The 26,712-nt window shown below is 32.0% G+C and overlaps 1 protein-coding gene across 5 annotated transcripts in view; it reads right to left on the bottom strand.

Annotated features, from left to right (window-relative positions):
• Positions 1-1,779: 1,779 nt before the first annotated feature.
• LOC148603893 (uncharacterized) overlaps positions 1,780-26,712 on the bottom strand; it is a 38,478-nt gene continuing 13,545 nt past the window's right edge. For 3 of the 5 annotated variants that reach the window (XM_088551560.1, XM_088551559.1, XM_088551561.1), the window contains 7 exons: positions 10,846-10,941; positions 9,857-9,952; positions 9,340-9,463; positions 8,825-8,949; positions 7,692-7,792; positions 6,091-6,232; positions 1,780-2,774 (listed from right to left, as the gene is read on the bottom strand). In XM_088551560.1, coding sequence (XP_088407686.1) covers positions 2,587-2,774; positions 6,091-6,232; positions 7,692-7,792; positions 8,825-8,949; positions 9,340-9,463; positions 9,857-9,952; positions 10,846-10,941 — 872 coding nt within the window. In that variant the 3' untranslated portion in view covers positions 1,780-2,586. The remainder of the gene's footprint in view (positions 2,775-6,090; positions 6,233-7,691; positions 7,793-8,824; positions 8,950-9,339; positions 9,464-9,856; positions 9,953-10,845; positions 10,942-26,712) is intronic. The other 2 variants (XM_088551562.1, XM_088551563.1) reach the window with 2 other exon arrangements.

Below are 26,712 nucleotides of genomic sequence, written 5' to 3'. Positions count from 1 at the left end.
TATACATGACAAAAAAATAACTAGGTATATGTCTAATGCTTATATAGCACTATGCTTTACCTAAGTACGCTATACTACTACTCCGTCTGATTGTTGTCTTTTCTTGACCAAATCAAAAAAGGGGAATCCCGCAGTTCTTAACCCCGCATGGAAAGAATTGTGAATGATATTGCATACGATGTGGACAAACCGTTTTGTAGGTTTAAACTGGTCTAAAGTCTTATGTCAGTTAAATGTTAATAGTAGTTTCCACAAAAGCCATAGTTAAAAGGGAATGAGTATGCGATTTTGCAACCCTGATGCATTGTTTCGTGCCTGCCGAAATACTTAAGTCTGAAAAAAATATTTACTTCAATAGTAACGCCAATCAAAGTCTTTGAAATTGAAGACGTCACAAACAGTTTGAAATTTTTGCTGACTTAAGTAACTTTTTCAAGTTTTATTGCGCTGGGGCCAGGTAAAGAAATCAGTTAAAATTGCAGTAAAAAAAATTCTTACTAAAATATGTCTTATTTTGTCACATACTTTTGCATCAAAATGAGAAACAGGTTATGAAAAAACATGCAAAATTGCATTAACTGCAAAAAGTAAAAAAGAAAAAAAAAAAGGAACATAAAACGAAACATGAGCTCATTGTACCAATCTCCAAGCAGCGTTACTCTTTCGTTTTCTCTCGAACAAACTGCTGCAAACAGGCCTTCCGAAGTTCTTGGAAATTAGTTGAATCAATTGTCATTTGAAAATTGGAATATGCCACATTGAAAATTTACTTATTCCCGAATTTTGAAAGATTTTTTAAAAATATTTAATAATTTTCTGAGAGACTGCAAAGTCTATAGTCTTACAGTATATCCCGAAAAAAAAGGACTAAGTTTCCTTTTCCAGAAGTATACTTCATGCAATTTATAATTTTTTTGCATTTTTTTTATTAGGATATTTTACCAGTTTGAGCCAGACATGGACATGGATATTCCAGAAATTTAAAAAAGTATTAATCGGGCAGTTCCGAGTTTAGCATAGAAAGAAGCGTTTTATCTTTTCTATCGACAGAAGATTTTTTTTAAATGAACAAGTCACGTTAACCTTTACCCTACCGGTGCACCTGGTCGATTCTCCAAGTTTTTTTAGTGGAGTTCGATCGCGCAAGTTGCTTATTTACTTTTGTTGCTTTTTGTGAATTGTTTTGGTTACTTTATGTTTTTTGATATGTTTGTCAGTTTCCCATGTCTGGTCTTTGTCTCCGGATTTTATTCTTTTGGTTTTCGCTGGAGTTCTGGTTCCCTTGATTACTTATTGTATGACGAAATTTAGGCGAATGTCTATACATTTAAGATCTAGCTCTATGTGCTTATTAAGTACTATGCTATTTAGTGTATCAAGTCAAAAGAAATCCTAATACTCAAATATTTTATCGGTTAATTAATATTTAGCGAGAAACTAACGCGTAAATCTCACAACAACATTCAATTAATAGATAGTATAAAAATGCTAAAACAAGGTACCATTTAGAAACGGGATTCTAATATCGATTATCGCAAGCATATGGCAGTTACCACTGTTTTTTTTTAATGAAAAATCCACACCTATACATGTAAATACTGATTAACTTTAAAATTCGCACTGCCCTGGAAGACCCCGACAAAACGTAATTAATCATGGCAACAGAACGATTACAATTATTCAAAATCAAATAAAAATGTAATGCAAATGCATCATGATACAACGACATACTAATGACCAACAACTCTTGACTATTGACTGTGCATACAATAACTGTGGTGTGGTTTAAATAGTTTTATTAAGTATTAACCATCCCCTGTGATATAAGGTCAAAAATAATTAAAACATCAAACAAATACATCATACAAATCAATTAATAAAACACCCAATTCTCTCGTTGATACACCTAGACATACACCATAAAGTGACAATTAGTGAAAGTTAGTTTAGGTCATATTTAAGAATGGAAATATCATGAAAACTACCTGCATTAAAGATAATCAGGGCAATTAATCTTTGAAAGAATGGATTACAACTTATAGGGAATTATAGTTAATTGACATACTCTACTCTCAATTGTCAATTTTAGCGGTAGAAGAGATACAATCCTGGTTCGATTCATTGATGTATGTGCGTACATTACATGTAAAGATATTGATTACGTAAATGTATGGTAATTTTCTAAAAGGGTTAAACTGTTTGACATACAATTAAACCTCATTCCCAAAATATATACACCAAAACAACGCCGATTAACACATCAAACTGTACAATCTTAATTAGCATGTATCTCACTGATTCCATATACAAACGAAAAAAGTAAAGAAACATAGTAAGGAAAAGTAGGCAAAACAAGGATAACGGAGATAACTATCGAAATCAGTGATATGTTTGTATCATATTCAATTTCATCAAAGCTTTTCAAACATTTACTTGAAATAAAATGAAATCAATGTAAATTATATTTATACTTTTACATGGAATTAATGTAAATTGATTTACACAAACGAACCAATGACTTGTAGAAGTTATGCCCATTAGGCTAGGTCTACCTGCTTTCCTTTAACAGTTCTAGCACTATATGTGTCATTTCTCTTTCTGAATAACAGCTTCGAGTACACAAATCGTGTTTGAATGTATTTGTCTACAACGGTCTTCAAAGATGCGACGATATTCATTCACAGCTTTTTCTTTATCCTGGTGATCTCGTTCTGTCGATAATCCCGACATCAGCAATTGTGTCAACCATGTCAGATAAGGCAAAATGATTTCTTCTGAAAAGATGTTGAATTATCAAGACGGGAAGAATAAACTAATGATCCATGAGACAACGCTGAGAGGAATAGTTTGTATCGAGAAGCAATACATTTATAATATATTCTAAATTTAATATTTCATAATTGAACATCCAGTAATTGTTCATATAATGAACCATAATGTTGTCTTTATAATATATAGGGAAAATGCGAAATATGACCGTTCATTGTTGTCTTGTCACGCTTGATCGAACTTAAACGTTGTTAAAGGATTAACCCCCAGAACATTTGAACATTCGTTAGCTAATGAGAATCGGAAAGAGAAATACGCGAATTATGATAAAGGTAATACTGCCCCATCAATGAAAAAAGGAAAACTGTTGACCGGGTAAACAGAATAATCAAAGTCAAATAGAAAATAAATGCGGAAGTATGATAATAGTAAAAAAAAAATAATAGGAACATTTGTTGTAACTTAAATTGATTTGTATCGATAAAAATATCTAGAGAACAATAACCCAATACTATTTTTTTTTAACCAGAAAGTTACATATAATATTTTATCAATTGCATTGTGAAGGAGAAATAAAAAAAATATAGGTTTTAGATGAGTCTCTAATTGAGATTTATGATCTTTTACATGCATGGCTATTACAAAAGTGTGCCTGAGACACGAGTAGAGCACCCGAGAGGTAAGGGCTGGCGTAGGTATTAGTTAAAAAAGCAAATTAACAAAAATACATTTCTATCACAAAAAAAAGAAGAAATCTAAGAGATCAATGTTCTTCGGAAAAACGTTACATTTAATAGAAAATCAACCTGTAGCACAGTAATTTATCAATATTATTTCCAACAACCATTTTGGGCTGTTGAATTATTTCGTTTATTTGTTATAATCTGATAATCCATAAATCAGCTACATTGTAACTGAGGAGGAACAATGCAAAATAATAAACGTAATTTCAAATGAAGAGCAAATTAACTAGCATTTTGAACCAATTTTGGATGAAAAGTATGATTTAAAAAAAACTAAAACACACCCAATACACAATACATAAAAACGTGTCAGGCCATACAAGATACAATCTATTTAAAATAAATGTTTTCCGGTTTAAGAAGTCAATGTTTTTTTTCAATATTCATTTCTCATGAAAGTAAGGTGTATAAGTCTCAAAACGTTGTTAACGAGAATAAATCCTGGTCTAATATGTAAAAGAATGTAATTTTGTTACAGAACTTTGAGCGCTATATTAAAGAAAACACCTCTCTTTGTAAAATGTCAATGAAAAATGGCAAATATCTATTTCTATCCGATAAAAATGTTTAAAAAAACAATAAACAGTAGATTTTGTTTTGTAATGTTGCGTTTGGAGAACCTGGAAGTAAATGATCCAATGCAGGTCGGTCTTTGGATTTCAATACGTTCTACATCGGAAATTATGGTAAGGAAAATCAACTAACTATGGGACTTACAGACCATACAGCATAAAACGTTATAGGTGTTTCATGTACTAGTTTCGGAAGTGATTGGTATGTCTACGTATGTAGATGATTCCTCATACTTTGTAAAAAATCATTCCAAATAATTTTCCAAATATACAGAGTAAGATGTTTACAAAATGCTGGAATTTTTAATCGACAACACATTTGTCCAGTGTAGTGGCCGTTTTTTTTTCAATAAACGGTCGACATTCCAATGGGAACAAATTGTGCTCCTTTAATTGCTGACGTATTCCATCACTTTGATGAGGCTGATTTTATAGCTGAACTGACCCGAAAGAAAAAATATCGTTAGATACTTCAATCTCAGTTTCCGATGTATAGATGACGTATTATCTTCAAACAATCCTAATTTCAGGGATTTTATACATCGCAAGAACTTGAGATAAAGGATACCACAGACACCGTGAAGTCAGCCTCATATCTTGACCTTTACTTAGAAATTGATGGTAAAGGAAAACTATTGACCAAATTTTACGACAAACGTGATGACTTTTTATTCATAATTTCCTTTCTTCTATGACAACATCCCTTCAGCACCTGCATATGGAATGTTCAGCCCATGGTCTGGGAGGGTCCACCGTGCAGCCCCCACTCATCAACTTCATGGTGATGTTTTAGGTACCTTTATACCTCCCATTATAAATCAATTGCTTGACCGTCTAAGTCTTCCTGGGATAGCATGAATGAACAAACTAAATATATTTAGATATTATCATGTAGCCAAATGTGTCAGCTTTTCAATGATGCCAAAACAGTTGCGGTAACAATCAGAGTTTAGGGGTAAAGTGAATAAAATTAGAACATCCCTTTGTTTGCATTTGTGTGTAAATTCTGACTACGAAAATTCGCAAAATTTATCGAAAGAACCCAAGAAGTATAAATTGTGATAATACTAAACAGAAAATACCAAATAAACCATTTTTGTACTGAAGCATAAATGCTATAGGGGTTTTGACATTGAAAAATATATGTCAATTTAAGCAATTTGTCGGCGGGGTAGGGGTACATTTTATTCCTTTTACCCAAAACCCTACGTGTTACCGCAACGGTATTGGTACCATTATAAGGCTGAGACATTAGGCTACATGTTGATACATTCATATGTAAGTTTACTTCTTTTTAAAGACGAAGTTCGTAGAATCAAAATACTCAAAACAAGGATTTTTGCCTTTACTAGGTATAAAAGTAGCCAAAAAATACAAAAATGCTTCAGGTAATTTTTTGGCAACAAAAATATTGTTAAATAGGAGGTATTAGGGTACCTGAAAATCAATTTTTGGTTGATGAATGGGGTGGGGGTGGAGTGTTATCTCAGCCCACGTACTAGTTCATATCACAACTCATACGTTATGCCAGAGCTTGCCGAAACTACGCAGACTTTTTGTATCGCGCTAGAACTCCAACAAATAGGCTTCTGGAACAGGGTTTTGTTGCCATAAGATTGAATTCATCACTACAGATGTTTTATGGTCGTCATCATGAACTCGTGGATCATTATGGTGTATCCATCGGCCACATGAAAACTGATTTATTCGATGGGTCATTATTTTCCTTTCCTCGTTTGTCCACCTCGGACTTGACTTTTTATGAGCAACTCTGCGGGTGCTTCTAGAAAGGCAGAAGACGCTTACTCTACCTGTACATCTGGTCCATGCTCCCAGTTTTAAGTGGAGTCCGAGTTGCTCATTTGCTTTTGTTACTTTGTATGTATGATTTTAGTTACTTTATGTTCCTTGTTGTGCATGTCTGTTTTCATGTCTGGTCTTTGTCAATGGATTACATTCTTTTGATTGCCGCTATGGCCTTGGTTCCCTTGATTACTTTTACTCACCATAACCTATATCACCCGATATTTCAGAATGATTGACATCAACAAGTTTAAGTTGAAGACTGAACGTTGTATCTTCAAACGGTGCTCGAATTTCATCTTCGCTTCTCTCATACTGCATGAAGTTGATATTTCGTAGTTCTTCCTAGTAATAAACCATATTATAATATAGATCGCAACGATTTATCGAATGGTCCCTTGTAATAAATTTCGATAATTCACTGTGTGAAGTAAAAACTCCCTTCCACACTTCCCCTGCGAAAACATCACTTCACAATTGTCATTCCATCGATCACGAACTTGTAACAAACAACATATTATTAAAATAAAATTATACAAATAGATTCCGTGAATATCCAAATTATTCGGGCCGGACCAAATTCCGTACATTCGTTCAAATTTGGCATTTATCGCGATCGGTACTTATAATATATTTCAGTTTTTCACTTAAAAACAATCATATAAACAAAGAATCAAACAAACTTGGTTGGTAATTTGGTGTTTTGATTTCCGTAATTAGACCTTCCGACTTCAACACCCTTCTTGTGCATCACTGCTTTTGTAAAGGAAAAAAAATAAGAACTTTGTTTTAGCAACGTAAAATATTGTTTTAAAAATACAATAAAAACGGGTTTTTAAAGGATTAGACAAAATCCTATTTCATATTTTGGATCAGTTTAACTTGATAAGCGATGTTTTAAACCTTCAAAATATAGTCGTGCAAGCATAACTGGTAAAAAATTGAAGTCAGTTTTAATAGATTGATCTTTCATCCAGTCCAGTCCAAGTTAACATTAAGTTTAGATCTTAAATCAAAAAGTTACAAAATTTTGGGTTATTTGAATCGCAGAGTGCATGCAGATTAAAGACGCCATGGTGCTAAGTTCATTAATACTAAATAAACCAACTGTGTTGGTCATAGAAGGTCAACCTTTCTGAAGGCTTATTACAAATTAGCTCATATTGAGAAAAGTACTATTTTAAAAAAAGATAGCCGACGCAGTAAAATTTTGTTCTTTTTACTTATAAGTTTCTACATTTCAGTAAAAAAAATTAGTGCATGGTTTCGATACAGTTTTTTGGAACGCCAGTCAGTTATTAGTATTTGGCCCATCGGAAAAAAAAAGAATTTCCATCAGGTGACTTGCGTATCCAACGAAGAGCGCCCTTAACGTCAAAGGGTAAAAAGCGAAACTATACCGAGTGCGTCGGAAGAAAATGCTAAAGTTTCAATCAAGTACAATGAAATGTGAATCACGAATTTCTATCTGTTTTCAAAGAACTGTTACAAGAACATTGAGCTGCAGTGAATGTTTTCGTTATATGATTTTTTCGCGCATCTAAATCTGCGCGAGAAGTTAATGACAGAAATCGGGAACAAAGACTGTCTACATTTGTCGGTTTATTGAATATATTTTTAACAAAAGACAGGGAATAAAATACACATATTAAGAAAGTAAGAAAAAACAAGTACAAAGAAACAGTGTAAACAAGCAAAACAAACTCAACTAAAACATTGATGCAGGCATTGGTAGGCTCAAAATGACAAACTTCATTGTTTCTTTTTATTTAAATAAGACTATATCTATGTTTTTCATTCTTACCTTGGTAATTAACCCAAGCTTATAGATATCAATAAATGTGTACTCTAAAGCTTTTGTGTAAGCCGGACATTGTTTAACAGATCTGATGACAAGATATCCACCTAAAAATAATAATTTTGAAATGAACAAAATTATGGTAAATGAAAACAAAGGACATTAGAACTTATCGTTTGAAAATGTTTTTTTTTTTCAATTCCTTGCTTAATTAAGGAAAGAAAATGGGCTTCGAGAGATCCTAGTAACATGGATATATAATGTGTATAAGTAAGCATAAATTATACGGAACGGGGAAAATAAAAAAAAGATACTTCAATATTTTAAAAGTAATTAAAAATGAATTTTCATTTGATTTTTCACAAAAATCATCGTTGTTTTTCATGCATCTCTTGTATTTGTTCTGATATAAGTCATTTGTCAATCAATGTGAATCATAGTTAACGTTTGAATAAATTAACGTATTCTTTCAGTAAGCAGCGTTCTGTACTAAAAAGTTAGAGAAACCACTAATGACTGTTAAATAATAACACGTTAGAAAATAACATCAGAATTGTGCATTCTCGCAATTTTTCGAAAGTATATATTAAGAGCATAACTCATCCCCATTTGTATTGCTTTTTATGAGCCCTCAGGTATATATCGCTCTCGAATATAACGATCCTTTGGCATATGTATATGTACAAATATATGGCTGATAAAACGTTATTCAAGAACCTATATTTCCTTTCCTGATTTCAGGATTATTTCAAACTTAATTTTAATTACGTATTCATTTTATCATCTATGACATGGCATGTGTGTGGGGTTCTTTGCGCTTTTGTTGGATATTATATATCAATTTTTCGAACAGTTTTGTACAATTTGTTGTCTTTTGTTGAAAGGGTACTTCAACTTGCAGTATGAGTTAGATAAAAAAAATATGAACAGGCTCTGGGGAGTATCCATCCTCCCTGTTTTAAGGGCATAACCTAGCTTCTTTATTTTAGAGAAAACTATTCTTTAAGTACGTACGAACCCGTTTCATCGTTATCGTTTATAATTGGTATCAATTGCTGTTAGCAATATCTTATTATAAATGATACGTCAGTCGAAACGGTTTACAGGTTTACATGTTATTACAATAATGAAACTGATACCGATTTTCATTTCTTCATATCTTTGGGTTAGAAAATGTCTCCAGTCACTTGCAGCCTGGTCTTTCATCCACTGCCTTTCTGTCTCAGTTGCAGTATGCCATCCTATCCCGTTTTCTATTCTTCCCCTGTAAAGATGAATTTAAGTTTAATAAAATGTCTTTCGCCGTTTTTGTTTTTTTTTTGTTTTTTTCCTCAAACTAACTGCATTCCTCATAGTGTCTTCCAAATTTTGGCAGAAGCCGTATTTGATTGATAAAACTATAAAACATACAACTTTACGGATTTTTGTCTTTGTAAAACTAGTTACTTTTGTCAGACAATATTTATTTTTCATTTTCAAAGTTGTTTACATGAGGGTTTTACATGTCACCTTTTCCCCAATACCTTAAATGCGCGATTTTACCTAAATTGGCTATCAAGAGAATTGAGGTGGGTTGGTCATTGATGCAAATAACTTTACCATTTTTGTCCTCAAACAAATACGAAGTTTCTAAGCCCTATCTAATTATTCTTACTTTGTTAAATTTAGTATTGCATATGTACTAGTGCCTAAGTCCAGAAAATCTTTTGGGAGACATCTTTCGAACATATCACACGGATTCATCAATATGTGTACAGTCATTCCTTCATCTTTTAATGCTAAAGGAAAAATTTACATAATTGATTTATTTTTGTAAATGTCGAAGAATTCATTCTTCTTTCATAAATGTCTCCAGATGTTTAATCAGATTGCATATACTGATAATTAAATATATGTTAATTCAAAGTTAATTGGGGATTCTTTTTGTTTTTGTTTTTGTTTTGTTTTTTTTTGGGGGGGGGGTGTTTCAAAGTTAAATTTGAAAAAACGACAGTACAAAACATACTCGAATTCTTGAGATGTATAAAATAAGTAAACGAAGATATAAATCATCTGACACCTAGAAAAAGGCACAACGGATATCTTTAAGAGCACTTGAAAGGTTCGTGAACTGTCCAACTTGATAACTATAGTTTCCATAAATGTTGGTCGTTAAATTACGGAAATCTTACCCCTGACCTTCTTGCTTAATACGTTATAATCAAATCCAGGTAAGTCATTGAATATGAGTGTCAATTCTCCAGAATAATCTTTGCTCTTTAAAAAATCTAAACAAAAGACATATATACCAGATTCTACTGGAACTCTGTTTAGTCAATTTGAAAGTATAGACACATTTGAGGAGGTAGAACAATGGTAATGAAAATAAATCTTACAAATCATTCAAACGATTGTATTAACCATTTAACATCAATCTCATGTAAGCATCAACGTTACTTGGACTGATTTCAATCTGTTTCAAAAGAAGTTTTGAAAGGCTTTGGTGAAATTGAATAATACAAAAATATCACTTATTTTAAGACTTATGTCCCTTTCCTACCTCCGTAATATGAACAGAACTTGTTCACGTTTTAAGTTTAGCAATGCAATGAATCTATTCAATTTTCAATTTTAACATGAGACCACAGTAAGAAATATGAGTCCACTCACTTGAAACTGGTTTGCTTTTCGACGATAAATTATTGGAATTCAACTCAAAATAAATCAAAACTACTTGCTTCAGACGATTGGTACTGAATGATTTTACGGATACGTTGAAACATGACATGTAGTTTATGTTAAAGTCATATGCATAAAGTGTTTCATTTTCAACACCCTAATATCATAAACTGATCGAATGAAGATGACAGTATTTATTTGCAAAAAATACAAATTTGCACTGGTCTGGTCGTGGAAGCTAGTTAAATATTGAAAGACTTGCCCATCACGCTTTATTGTCCTCTACCTGTTTTCTTATGTAATTTATATGTGCAAGTATAATCAATTTGGAAACATGTTTTCATCCAGACAGGCATGTTATATCCAATTATTCATGAACTGATATATTTACTGATATATACTGGCCTTTGTCCCTGGATTACATTCTTTTGATTTCTGGCTCTAATGACTACTCTTATTTCAGCTTAACAAAAAACATCTTGTATCTTATTCGACATTCTACCAATAATGTGTTTCAAAAACGGGATGACGTTTCCACCATCAGAGGTACCGAGGTCAGCTATCACCAAACTTGTAGTTTTTTCTTTCGTAAGATTTTCTGAAATATTACCAAATATTGTGAATTTGATAAATCACCGAAAAAAATGTAGAACAGTAGCTTTGTACAAATAAAAAATACTAATTAACGTTTTGAAGTGAAATATGAAACAAATCAGTATAATATTGTATAAATTTTTATATTTTTTTTATATGTTCCACAATCATATAATGCAATACAGTTTTGTTTAACGTTATTTTAGTCTTAAATATATAATGGAGACAATAAAAAGTACATTATTATCTATTTCAAGAGATTCGACCAGATAACTCAGCCTTTCTAAAAAAATAACATTTGCTGAGTACCCTACGCTTCGTTGATTTGAATTAGGATTATTACTGCATTAACAATAAAGAATCCCGCAATCACAACTTCGTTTGTATGACCTTTAATACACTAACTATCTTCCCTGTATTATAAAAAAAAGGATGAACGTCTGTCCCTAGAGTGCGTTTAAACGCATAATAAACGAATGATACAGTTTGTATTTGAGTCATGCATATAACTAAAAACTACTATATGTATTACATCTGTCAGTGATTGGCTATCTACGTGAAAGAACACATATGTAGAAGGTGTTTTTAACATAAAGTATAGCAGGTAGTTTTAACTTCATACTCTTTTTGACATTTGACAGTTGATAAGACTCTCCAAAGGTGATTCAAAGATCAATAATTGTCCTTCTCCTCTAAGTTGCGAAGTCATTCTAGTATTTCGTCTGATTATTAAGTTTCTTCTGCTTCAAACGGAAAGACATTCTTCTTTTTTTTAAATTAATAATGTTATCAAAATCATTTTTTATTATTGGCTGGCATTACGCAATGTCTTTATGGTACTTACTATACAGTTTAATCATCTGGATGGCTCTTTAACATTGACCCAGATAAGCGATTCAAGCCCCTAGCTACAAGGCTGTGCTGTTTACCTCTTTTAACGGTATTAAAGTAAGCGTATTTTCTATGCATAAATAAATTTAGATTAAGTATGACCTTACTCATAATATACACGCAAATCATTAAATATTTACTGGTCAAAGAGAATACACAACCACAAATTAGTTATATATATTCATGTTAATTGTGCTACTTTCGATTTTAATTTGTATACACATTACAATGGAGTCTCTAATATGTATGATTGTTGGGGTTTAACGCCCGAGCAGCAATATTTCAGCTATATTCAGGCGATGTACATGAAATGGGTGATAAAATGAAAAAAATGGGATGGGACACAAGGATAATAGGGTCGACAAATTCTGATTGCCACTGGAATCATACATACAAAGTAACAAAAGCAAATGAGTCTCCACTAAACACTGGGAGCATGGACCTGGTGCACTGGTAGCGTAAGCGTCTTTTGCTTTTCTAGAAACACCCACCGAGTTGCTCATATAAAGTCAAGTCCGGGGTAGACAAACGAGGAAAGGAAAACCATGACCCGTTGAATAAATCTGTTTTCATGGTGCTGATGGATACACCATAACGATCCACGAGTTCATGATGACGACCATAAAACTTCTGTAGTGATGACTTCAATCTTGTAGCAACATAACCCTGTTCCAGAAGCCTATACAAAAATTCTGCTTAGTTTCGGCAAGCTCTGGCATAACGTATGAGTTGTGATATGAACACTCCAATACCGAAGGTGCCGAAGGGATGTTGCCACAGATGTTCCCATTGGAATGCCGACCGTTTTTTGAAAAACACGTCCACCACCCTGGACAAACATGTTGTCAATCAAAAATTCCAGCATTTTGTAAACATCTTCCTCTGTATATTTCTTACAAAGTATGAGGAATCTCTACCAAGAACTATATATTTGTATCTAGGTGTACCATCTTTTTTGGAAAAATAACGATGTATAATGTTTTTAAGTCGGGATTTTAACTAAGTATGGCAAATAGAAGTATACAGTGTTGAAAAATCATAGGTTTTAATGCTATTATATTCAGATAATAGTCTTGAACTGATTGTCTCCAAAAGATCTTTCGAATTTTCTGTTAGCTAGTTCCGTCTTGCCGGCCACTACTGATTTTCCAGGGACCAAAACAATCCACTTCTAAACTTATAATGCTTGGACTTTTTCAGTTTTTCATCGACTCCTGAACTGGTCGGAAATATACTGAACGAACTTCCTATGTTTCTTGTAAATGTCAGCTTTGCGCACCCTTTGTCCAGGATTGATATTTTAATGAAGCTTTTGCATCAGAAGCAAAGATGGCGATAACGGTGTCGGAGTATCGGCATCCAATGTTGGTGCTGTTAGAGGCCTTGAGGTCATGATTGCTGATTCTACAGAGAGAAACGTTACGAGCATTTCATGTGTGAATTTGTTTCGACGATGATCCATGAGAAGACAATTTATTAAACGACGAGTGACACCGATGAGTCTCTCCCATACTACTCTCATTTGCTAAGCATAAAGCGGTTAAATTGCCGGACGGTTTTGTTTTAATATAGAAAATCCTTGACTCGGACATATTCAACGTTGGTCACCTGTATTCTTAGGTCATCGTTTCACCTAACAAATTTTGTGCTTATATCTCATCTGAATATCGTAACAGGTCTTATGGTTGATACAAATCTACGTAAAGCCACGACGAAAGAGGATGAGCTGATTGCTTTAGTGTGAACAGCTCGTGTAGTTAAACATGTGAATATTACAGCCCAGCTCCGTTAGCTAGTCTCGTTTTGCCGGCAACTACTGATTTTCCAGGGACCAAAACAATCCACTTCTTCTCGTGTAAATGGAGGTCCGGGTTGAAGTCAGTCTGTTGGAAGATCAGACCTCTTCTATTCGCCAAAAGGTCTCCTTAACTTGCGGCATCTAAAACATTTATGTATGACATGAGACGAGAGGTTTTGTTTTTGTAATCCAAATTCCAATAGTTCCTCCGGTGATTTGACGATTTTGGTGCGTGGCAAGTTCGTGGTAATGACGAATTATTACGTAAGATGTGGGTATTTTCATTAACGAGAACTAGATTCCTTTAAAGAGCAGATGATGTTCAGTTACGTAGTCTTCCTCCGACCCTTAACAGTCCATTTGCGTCTAGGAACAGGAAAAGACGATTGAACTTGACATAGACAACTATATGCCCTTTAATAGAAAGTATGTCTCATCCTTGTACACGTCGTGGTGTGCTTGTAAGAACTAGAAACATGTAGCAAGATTTCTCAATATTGAGAATTTTTCAAAGCATGCACTTGGTCGATGTTTTTTTTAGTTTCAGTCATGTAAACTGAGATGGTCTGTCTGAATTCTTTGTCGTGCACTGGGTCTTGTAATCGAAAGATTTCCATAATGAGTTTTTTTCATGTCCGCTTCACGTATGCCACGTGTGCTTTGATCGACTGGAGTTTTCAACGTGGAAGTGCAATTTCATTGATTTGGTGTACTAAATGTATCGATTGGCAACATAACTATAGAAGTGCTACGTGTCGTTGTTGATATATCATATTATTATATTTCATGTCAATATGCTGAATTTTTATTGGTTCATACATAATTGTAGAATCGATTGGTATCGTTGTTGATATATCATATTATTATGCTTCATGTCAATATGCTGAATTTTTATTGGTTCATACATAATTGTAGAATCGATTGGTATCGTTGTTGATATATCATATACTTATACTTCATGTCAATATGCTGAAATTTTATCGGTTCAATACGAGGGTAATATTCTGTTCTATCACATGTCTCAGAGGGTGATTATTGTAATGTCTATTGCCATCTCGTAAAAGGCTAAACTGGTTCGGGTAAAAATTAGTTACTAGTTCAGTGTTTGTCAGGTTGGCGTTTGAAGGAATTTATATGCAGAAGGACTGTTATGACATCGATTGATAAATTAATTTCACCAGGAAATGTAGTATTTTTTTTTTTTGGTTATGATGCCAATTCTACTTCACTCAAACAATGCTATTAGTATTATCCAGTTAAAAAGTCACGGAGTTTGGAATTGGAAAATGTTCAAATGAGAATTTGTTGTTAAATTTCCATACACCGCATTAATGACATTTTAAGTTTTTGTTTTGTTGTTGTTCATTCTGCCACGGAAATACATACGGTAACAGTTGGATTTAATAAATATATACAAGTAAATAAAAGCCGAGAACAAAACTTCTTTTCATTGAAAAATTATCATTTCATGTATAAAACTGAAACAAATATAGAAACTTATGTCCTATCACCTCAATGTTTGAGTAACCCCTGCTAGCATCCCCTTTTTTCTGTGTAACCCCAGCTGGCACCCATCATTTTCTTAGTGTCTGGATTTGTCCATGATGTCAATCACCGATACATTAAATAAAGGTCACAGAAAGGTGTATGATCCAAAATTGACCTGAACGAAAATAAACAAGTAAAGCCAAACATACAAAACTTATTGTTATGGCTTACTTAGAAAAATAATGACAATGGAACATACAGTATAACAAAATACATATCATATACGTTAGAGAGTGACAGAGTTTGTTACCCCTTGAACATATAATGCCACCCTCGGCTACGCCTCTATCACCTCCTTACCTCTGTATCATTTATATAGTACGACCTTGCTGTCTGAATAAAACATGAAGTATCATGTTTTTTTTTCTAAATTGTGTCAGCTAATTCGGTTGAACGTACGACAGAACGAAATTCTAAACGTAAAATGGTGTGTTCAAATGTTGGTGACACTTTTGAGTTCACGAGAGAGAGAGGAAAACTGATTTCTAGTATGTTTGATGAGTTCCTGACGAGTGAGTATGCTACCTCAGTTATTACCTTTTCTGACGCAACGCAAAATGTATAGACAATTTTTTTCAGAGAAGTGAGTAAGGCTAAATGTAAGTTGATCCAGGTTTTGTAAAGAGGCTGTCCATCAATTCCAATTGCTGTGGTTTTCTACAGGCAACGGTTCATCCAATCGTTGGTTATTTTGATTAAATCTGTCTTCTAGTATTAATGGGCTTAAGAATCCGAACGGATCGTAAATAGATTTGATGATAGACAAAACTTCTCGCCTTGAGAAATACTTTTCGTTATCTGTTCTTTCGAATATAAGAAAATCAGTTTCTAGATTCCATCTTATTCCAAGACTGCGTTGAGGCAGTAAAGTGGCAGAATTGTCAAAATATAGATATTCAAAATCCTATGCTAAATCTTCTGACAGAAAATTTCTTACGACGTTGTTGTTATTTGATGCGATTTTATACAATCTGATGTTTCATTTATTTTGAAGTACTTTTTGATTTTTCTTTAGTAAGTTGATTGCATCATCAGTGGTTGGTAACGAGAACAGTCCGTCATCCACGAGAAATTCATTTTCTACAAACTTGATGGCCCCTGATTCCGCTAATCGTAAGCCTCATGTTTCGATTGACGGTGATGCAGTGTTGCCAAATATGTGACCTCAGAAGAAGTGGTTTCATGTGGCTTTGCCGTTGGTAGAATCAATATCTGAGGCCAGATCATGAATATCGTAAAGTTTTATGCTTTTCTTTATCCGATAATTTTGAGAATTTTACTGCTCGTCTCCCAATGGCAGCTTCCAACATCTCTGAATAGCCATATCCCTCTTCTAGTCATCTCCAGACTTTTTCGAGGCCTCGTGCTGGATAGTCGCTGTTTGCTCAGTACATATCGTTTTGACTTAGTACCATTCTATTTAACTAGACGATCCAATTATTCAATTGGTCTTGCTGACAGTTCATGCATCACTGTGCGGAATGACGATTTCCATGTATGGAAGGTCTCTGGTTTGTCGTCTTATTGAAACTCATTTACCTTTGGGTACAGTAATTTAATGGATTCTGTGAGTTACCTCACAGACAGTTATTACATCTGCTGCGTCATCTGTGTAATCTGAAATTCCTTTCATCTTAATGACAGGTTTTTAATCTTTTTGGCGATGGTTCTTGTGTTTTAGTATAGTTCATATCCCCTGTCCCTGTCTATTCTTGCAAAAGCTCCTCTACCTTCTTTAGTCAAGTCTGACATCGTGAGATATAGCTTATTTATAGGGTAATCCTGAGAAAAACGGGGTGATCGGTAGACCATCTTAAAGAAAAAAAAAGAAACAACGTCAAAATATCAAAATTAAACAAAAAATGACATTGAACAGTATTAAATGCAGTTTAATCTGACTATCATAACGGTTAAAATAACAACAAAATTGAAAAAGTGTATAAACGTGGTGAGTAAACAAAGTAATGACCTAATTACACGTGTAGCGAGGATTACAGAATAATCTATTTTTTTTCTTAACGTGAGTGCCGAACAATGAAATAAAGTACAAGGCGCAGGTAACAATGCAAGTAAATTTAGAGAAAAAAACAAAACTAAAGGAAAATGAGAATTTCGAAATATAACCAAACCACAATGTAGTTTTTGAATTTCGTCCCTACCCAGGTAACACAAACCTTTTTGAAAACATTCTTTTAATGACATATTGGTGGTGCTAAAAACGTTCCATAGAAACATTATTTTAAAATTACAAAACAATTTCTGAACAGAAAAAAAAACCCAGTATAGACACATTTCAAACAGATTTTGATAGAACGTAAAGAGTGATCTGTACTCATAAATAAATGTTTTAAAAATGTTTTGTCAAACATTCTAAACAAACATATCAAAAACTTTTTCAAAATGTTTTTTTTTTATCATTTTTGACATTAACCATTAAGAAAGTCAGGAAAAACATTTTAGTCAAATTTATATCGAAACGTTCTTAAAAATGTTAAACAGAAACACGTTACACCAAAACGACGTTATAATTGTTTTAAACTTGCATAAAAAGTGGTAATAAATCATTTGATAAAAAATTCTAAGTTTAAAAGTAAAAACATCGAATAGACTTTGAAGCAGTGATTATAAAGAGAAATAAAATAAAAAATCAAAGTGTTGAATTCAAATCAGGAGTACTTGTACAAAACACGTAATTTGATATTGTCTGCTGAACGCATAACATGAAGTTCTTGGCCAAATGACTTAAAATGATCTCGTAGCTGTGATTACTGTTAATAGAATATAAAAGATAAATGTAACATTAAGTTGAAACTTGAAACACTAGTACTTGTCTTATTAATTCCTTATAGTTTTATTTTTTGTTTAATGAAAAAACAAAAAAAAAATTGTACAAATAACTTAATTGATGTTATAAATCTGGAGTGTCTTGCTACAAAAATGCTGCATTATGGGAAAAGAATGGGGAAAACGGGGAAAACACTTTTTCACTATATAAACGGTCAAAAAGTTTTTATGTCACAGATGCCTCAGGACAAATTCAAATAACTTTTCGTTTGCTTCCCAGATGTATTAAAAATATTTGCAGCAAAAAAATACAATAAAATAAAAAAAATAAAAATAAATAAAAAAAAAATAAAATAAAAAAAATAAAATGAATTGAAATAAAAAATAAAGAAAAATGATGTGCCACTCATAGTCTGATTCTTATACATACCGGTACTTTATAGATTTGATAGCTTTTAAAGAAAATAAATTACATGCAAAAGCAAAGGATACTGCATATATATAGGAAAGTTTTAAAATAAATATGAGTTTTGAAAACTTGTTTTGTATCAATCTACTGAATCTTTCACAAAAAAAAATCTTTAAATAAAAACAAGGAATCCCAATTTTAACATTTAATTTTCTTGAATTTTAATCTGAAATGTTTTTCTTTGGACACACTATTTTTTTCTGTTTATACATTTCATCTGACATTTTTCAAAAGTAGTGATATTCATGAAAAAAATTGTTTTCTTTTACTGAAATTTACTTCAATCACTATGTTAATAAAAAAACAAAACACAAAAAAAAACAAAAACAAAAAATAAAACAAACAAAGAACCAAAAAAAAAAAAGCAAGAAACAAACAAACAAACAAACCAAAAACACAAAATGATATGTTTAACCAGGTCAGACTTATATTGATCATCATCATTATCATAATTTTGATCTCTTGTCTAGATTGACAGAAAAAAGTCATCATTATAAAGCCTAAAATATTACATTTTTAAATATAAAGTGCATTATTCAATTTTAAATTAGAATTAAATTGTCGAGAAATGATCGCAAAACCCACAAAGTTCACTGCATCAATTTATTAGAAAAGGTACTGATTCATTGGTTGTGTCCCTATACCAAGCTTTTCTACAATGCAAATTCTATATTAGAAAACATGTATCTAGAATATCTTTTGCAGTAATTTTCCTACATCCAAGACCAAGACACTCTTATGTTATTAATCCGCTGAACGATACAAATGATTGACAAAAGATATTAGTGCATTCAAACTGACCAGTTGCTATTGTAAGAGCTGATAAATACTCACTAGCTCCTGGATATTTAAATCTGGATTATTCTATATTTTTCATTGGTAAGGAGAGTACAAATATGATGACTGAATGTTTGTTTTATATTTTGAAGGGAAGTTAAAAGAAGATTTATACTACTATTTTGAATCAGAATTTTAATCTTAACCAAATTGCACAAAAGTCTCAAATATCAAAATAAAAATAATACCTCTTTTTTTTCTGCTCTCCTTCATGAAATATGAAGAGTCCTAATAAGGAAACATTTCAATGATGGTTGTATAATTTCTATTGTAGTTAAGGAACAAGCATTATATAAATGCATAAATTTTAAGTTTCATTGGTAATATGGTTTTTGAAATACCCCTATGATATTTCTATGTGAATTTGTAAAATGAGGGCTGAGGGCTTTCAAACTGTGAATGATTTTGTTATATTGTTGATTATAATTATTTCTGACGTTTAAACCATAAGAAGGAGGTTTAGAAGTAGAGTTTTTATATAACTCACATTATTTTTAAAAAAACATCAATATCCTCAGAAACAGAGCATTTCTTCTGGGTAATCAGCAATAAATGATGAAACATTCCTAAAAATAGTTTATGCTTTATCCAGGTTTGAACTGAATTATTTAACATATTGTCCAGAAATTCTCCATTAAAAAAATATTTTGAGCACACAGACAAACAGCTTATCAACTAAACAGCGAACATCAATATAGGCTTTTTAATTTATATCTTATCGATATGCGATAACAAAAACACAATATTCCATTACAAAATTGAGACATCACAAAATCTACCAAAAATATTGTCTTACCTTGTCAATCAATAAATAAAATCATCAATATGAGGACAAAAGACTATCAATGAATAATGGTGTAGATTTCAGTCCATTAAATGATTTGATTGATCGTGTTTTATGCTTAATTTATTACTACCGCCAGCTGCATTTGTCCTGTTTACAGGTCAAAACCTAATATTTACATCATAGAAATATGCATAGTCTGATGCAGTGATATGATGAAAACAATAGAGTCGAAATAATATCTTCATAATGATCATAGGCATTGTAATTCTGTCTATTTCTGACCAAAAAAAAAACAATATTTATAATATTTCAATCCTGAAATGCAAACGAATTAGGAAAGAAACTGGACAAACAAAAAAGAAATAAACAAATACAATATAAGAAACAGTACACAATACGGAGGAGATATCGACATGTACAATTGCTAGACCAGTTTGTAATTAACAAAATGGACAAACTTAAAGTTCGGGATTTTAACCATTAAGAAAGAAACTTTCTGTACTTCACTCTAGCTAAACGAACACTTTTTCTAACAAAGGTAAAAACATTGTCATTCCTATATATTTCATGGAATAAAAGTCACATTTTAGGTTACTACTCCATAGTTAATTAACAGTTTCATAGATATATGAATGTGAATGTAAATTGATGATATTTTCTTTCTGGGGCTTCAGCCATTATACAATACTTATTGTCGTAAAAGGCGACTATATAGTGCTGAGAAACCTAGCCGGGGGCTAGGCGTTCTGCTCACTGAGCAACTGGGATGTGTGCCCCAGGTGGTGGAATGGGGTACCTCTGACATGTTACATGCTGGAGTTGTCAGGCTATTATACGGAAAACCTGACCGCAGTAGTATACCCTGTTGGGAAAGATGCCACGTTCCTCGCACGTTAAAGAACCTTGCTGTGGTAATCGATAGATGTAGAAACCTTTGAACTCCGCCACAGGAAGCTTAATTGCCCGATCCTACCCATCTCTCTCTATTTCCAATGGTAATCAAAATTTGTTGACCCCATTATCCTTCTGTCCCATCCCATTTTTCATTTCATCCTCATTTCATGTTCATTTAATCATCCATTTCATGTTCATTGGTTGAATATAGCTGAAATATTGCTGCTCGGTCGTTAAACTCCAACACTCAATATATCAATCAATGCACTCTGTATCTATCTAGTTTGGTTCATTCTGTTCACGTTTCACCTTATTGGTAAACATTGATCGGTAATATAATTAATAAATAATCACACAATATTCCTCAAATTGTGAATCTGTGTTAAAATATATCTGAATGCGAAATGCAATTGAAGTATTTGTGATGATAATAAGAACCTGTTCTTGGAAAGGGAAAATGCTAAAGACCGATATCTGCGGCTTAGAAGGGAGTTGCTCTGATAATATTATTACGCAAATAATAATAATAATTTTTATTATAATTCTGAGTTTTGCGATGCGATTAATATTCCATAAACATACCGGAAGTGAATGTTAGTATTATAGCACAATTTACTCGCACGACAGGACCGTAATTTAACATTTATGTCCATGGTATGCAAACTATATTAAGATAAAGAACAACCGCACTTTGACGTTATTTGACATATCGGGACGTATCGGGACGTAAATATAAGAGAACCGGCTATTGTATAATTATAAAATCATGACAAAACAAGCGTATGACAAATTGTATTTCATGACCTATGTATTAACTTTATTTTTTTCATTTTTTGTTAATTTATCTAAACTATAAACCATCTACAACAATTTTTTTTATCGTAAAGAATGTGTTCACTTAAGGAGGTAGGATATGGAACATAACTCATGGAATCAGTGATATAATTGTATTATATTATTCAATTTCACCAAACGAAGGCTCTCAAGCATTCGTTTGAAGCAGAATAAAATGAATCCAAGTTAATTAGATGCTTACATAAGATTGATGTAAAATGCTGCATACAAACGTTCCAATGATTTTTAAGAGTTGTGACCCTTACCCTCGGTCTACCTCCTTTATCAGTAAGTCGGTTACGTGTCAGTATGTTCTCTTATGTTCTTGTAGACTGCTCCAAGTTTACTATTTTTGATTAAATGGGTGTAAATGTTTTCTTTAATATTTAATGAAATTATTCGCAAAGCATGGAAGCATGTCACAAGAATATAAAGAATAAGTAGTTTGAACTAACGTTATCATATACATAAAAATTCTTATTTTTGTTTTATTAGGACAAAATTATCCGATTAAACAAGATCCCATGTCACTTTTCAAATCCTAAATGTAGTATATAATTTCCACATTTTCTGTCTGTCAGTGTAAACCATTCAAGACTAGCCTTCTTACTACGTGTATCTGCATGTAATTTTCATCAGTGTCAAATTAAGTCTATTATAATTCACAAATATCAAGTATAAAGGGATTGGTTAAAATTTGCATTTTCCGTACCAACGTTCCCCTAGCACCCAAAAAACTTTTTTCACAAATACTCACTATTACAGAAAATTAGGATTTCGAAATTAATCAAGATATGGAGTTAGAATGTTTTGTCCATATTTCCAATGAAACTTAAAATGTATGCATTTATATAGTGTTTGTTCTTTAACTACAATAGAAATTATACAACCATCATTGAAATGTTTCCTTAGTAGGATTCTTATATTGTATTTGTTTATTTCTTTTTCGTTTTTCCAGTTTCTTTCCTAATTCGTTTGCATTTCAGGACTGAAATATTATAAATATTGTTTTTTTTTTTGGTCAGGAATAGACAGAATTACAATGCCTATGATCATTATGAAGATATTATTTCGACTCTATTGTTTTCATCATATCACTGCATCAGACTATGCATATTTCTATGATGTAAATATTAGGTTTTGACCTGTAAACAGGACAAATGCAGCTGGCGGTAGTAATAAATTAAGCATAAAACACGATCAATCAAATCATTTAATGGACTGAAATCTACACCATTATTCACTGATAGTCTTTTGTCCTCATATTGATGATTTTATTTATTGATTGACAAGGTAAGACAATATTTTTGGTAGATTTTGTGATGTCTCAATTTTGTAATGGAATATTGTGTTTTTGTTATCGCATATCGATAAGATATAAATTAAAAAGCCTATATTGATGTTCGCTGTTTAGTTGATAAGCTGTTTGTCTGTGTGCTCAAAATATTTTTTTAATGGAGAATTTCTGGACAATATGTTAAATAATTCAGTTCAAACCTGGATAAAGCATAAACTATTTTTAGGAATGTTTCATCATTTATTGCTGATTTCCCAGAAGAAATGCTCTGTTTCTGAGGATATTGATGTTTTTTTTTAAAATAATGTGAGTTATATAAAAACTCTACTTCTAAACCTCCTTCTTATGGTTTAAACGTCAGAAATAATTATAATCAACAATATAACAAAATCATTCACAGTTTGAAAGCCCTCAGCCCTCATTTTACAAATTCACATAGAAATATCATAGGGGTATTTCAAAAACCATATTACCAATGAAACTTAAAAGGTATGCATTTATATAATGCTTGTTCCTTAACTACAATAGAAATTATACAACCATCATTGAAATGTTTCCTTATTAGGACTCTTCATATTTCATGAAGGAGAGAAGAAAAAAAAGAGGTATCATTTTTATTTTGATATTTGAGACTTTTGTGCAATTTGGTTAAGATTAAAATTCTGATTCAAAATAGTAGTATAAATCTTCTTTTAACTTCCCTTCAAAATATAAAACAAACATTCAGTCATCATATTTGAACTCTCCTTACCAATGACAAATACAGAATAATCCAGATTTAAATATCCAGGAGCTAGTGAGTATTTATCAGCTCTTACAATAGCAACTGGTCAGTTTGAATGCACTAATATCTTTTGTCAATCATTTGTATCGTTCAGCGGATTAATAACATAAGAGTGTCTTGGTCTTGGATGTAGGAAAATTACTGCAAAAGATATTCTAGATACATGTTTTCTAATATAGAATTTGCATTGTAGAAAAGCTTGGTATAGGGACACAACCAATGAATCAATACCTTTTCTAATAAATTGATGCAGTGAACTTTGTGGGTTTTGCGATCATTTCTCGACAATTTAATTCTACTTTAAAATTGAATAATGCACTTTATATTTAAAAATGTTATATTTTAGGCCTTATAATGACTTTTTTCTGTCAATCTATACAAGAGATCAAAATTATGATAATGATGTTGATCAATATAAGTCTGACCTGGTTAAACATATCATTTTGTTTTTTGGTTTGTTTGTTTGTTTATTTGTTTGTTTGTTTGTTTGTTTGTTTGTTTTTTTGTTATTAACATAGTGATTGAAGTAAATTTCAGTAAAAGAAAACAAATTTTTTCATGAATATCACTACTTTTGAAAAATGTCAGATGAAATGTAAGCAGAAAAATTAGTGTGTCCAAAGAAAAACATTTGAGATTAAATTCATGAAAAAAATGTTAAAATTAGGATTCCTTGTTTTTATTTAAAGATGTTTTTGTCAAAGATTCAGTAGATTGATACAAAACAAGTTTTCAAAACTCATATTTATTTTAAAACTTTCCTATTATATAATGCAGTATCCTTTGCTTTTGATTGGAAACGTAATTTATTTTCTTTAAAGCTACTAAATCTATAAAGTACCGTATGTATACGAATCAGACTATGAGGGCACATCATTTTTCTTTATTTTTTATTTTATTTTATTTTATTTTATTTTATTTTTTTATATGTTTTTTTATTTTATTTTATTTTATTGTTTTGCTGCAAATATTTTTAATACATCTGGGAAACAAACGAAAAGTTATTTGAATTTGTTCTGAGGCATCAGTGACATAACTTTTTGACCGTTTATATAGAGAAAAAGTGTTTTCCCCGTTTTCCCCCATTCTCTTCTCATAATGCATTCTTTTGTAGCAAGACACTGTTTAGATTTATAACATCAATTAAGTTATTTGTACAACTTTTTTTAAATGTTTTTTCATTAAACAAAAAATAAAACTATAAGGAATTAATAAGACAAGTACTAGTGTTTTAAGTTTCAACTCAATGTGACATCTATCTTTTATATTCTATTAACAGTAATCATAGCCACGAGATCATTTTAAGTCATTTTGACCAAGAACTTAATGTTATGTGTTCAGCAGACATTATCAAATTAAGTGTTTTGTACAAGTACGTCCTGATTTGAATTCAACACTTTGTTTTTTATTTTATTTCTCTTTATAATCACTGCTTCAAAGTCTATTCGATGTCTGTACTTAGAAACTTTTTATATCAAATGATCTATTACCACTTTTTATGCAAGTTTAAAACAATTATAATGTCGCTTTGGTGTAACGTGTTTCTCTTTAACATTTTTAAGAACATTTGGATATAAATTTGACTAAAATGTTTTTCCTGACTTTCTTAATGGTTAATGTCAAAACATTTTGAAAAAGTTTTTGATATGTTTGTTTAGAATGTTTGACAAAACATTTTTAAAACATGTATTCATGAGCACACCTCACTCTTTACGTTCTGTTTGAAATGTGTCTATACTGTTTTTTTTTGTTTAGAAAATGTTTTTTTAATGTTAAAATGTTTCTACTGAACGTTTTTAGCAACACCAATATGTCATTAAAAGAATGTTTTCAAAAAGGTTTGTGTTACCTGGGTAGGGAAGAAATGCAAAAACTACGTTGTGGTTTGGTTATATTTCGAAATTCTCATTTTCCTTTAGTTTTGTTTTTTTCTAAATTTACTTGCATTGTTACCTGCGCCTTGTAGTTTATTTCATTCTTCGGCACTCAGGTTAAGAAAAAAACTTTTAATCCTCGCTACACGTGTAATTAGGTCATTACTTTGTTTACTCACCACGTTTATACACTATATCAATTTTGTTGTTATTTTAACCGTTATGATAGTCAGCTTTAATTGCATTTAATACTGTTCAAGATCATTTCTTGTTTAATTTTGATATTTTGACGTTGTTTCTTTTTTTCTTCAAGATGATCTACCCATCACCTCGTTTTTCTTAGGGTTACACTATAAATAAGCTATATCTCACGATGTCAGACTTGACCAAAGAAGGTAGAGGAGCTTTTGCAAGAATAGACAGGGACAAGGGATATGAACTATACTAAAACACAAGAACCATCGCCAAAAAGATTAAAAACCTGTCATTAAGATGAAAGGAATTTCAGATTACACAGATGACGCAGCAGATGTAATAACTGTCTGTGAGGTAACTCACAGAATCCATTAAATTACTGTACCCAAATGTAAATGAGTCTCAATAAGACGACAAACCAGAGACCTTCCTTACATGGAAATCGTCATTCCGCACTGTGATGCATGAACTGTCAGCAAGACCAATTGAATAATTGGATCTTCTAGTTAAATAGAATGGTACTGAATCAAAACGATATGTACTGAACAAACAGCGACTATCCAGCACGAGGCCGCGAAAAAATCTGGAGATGACTAGAAGAGGGATATGGCTATTCAGAGATATTCGAAGCTGCCATAAGGAGACGAGTAGTGAAATTCTCAAAATTATCGGATAGAGAAAAGCATAAACTTTACGATATTCATGATCTGGCCTCAGATATTGATTTTACCAACGGCAAAGCCACATGAAACCACTTCTGAGGTCACATATTTGGCAACACTG

The sequence above is a fragment of the Perna viridis genome, chromosome 11 (assembly GCF_037379345.1).
Source record: "Perna viridis isolate PV_CMFRI_1.1 ecotype Kerala chromosome 11, ASM3737934v1, whole genome shotgun sequence".
NCBI classification, from domain to species: domain Eukaryota; kingdom Metazoa; phylum Mollusca; class Bivalvia; order Mytilida; family Mytilidae; genus Perna; species Perna viridis.
The sequence above is the reverse complement of the archived record's forward strand: the minus strand, read 5'-3'. Positions and strand labels throughout refer to the sequence as shown.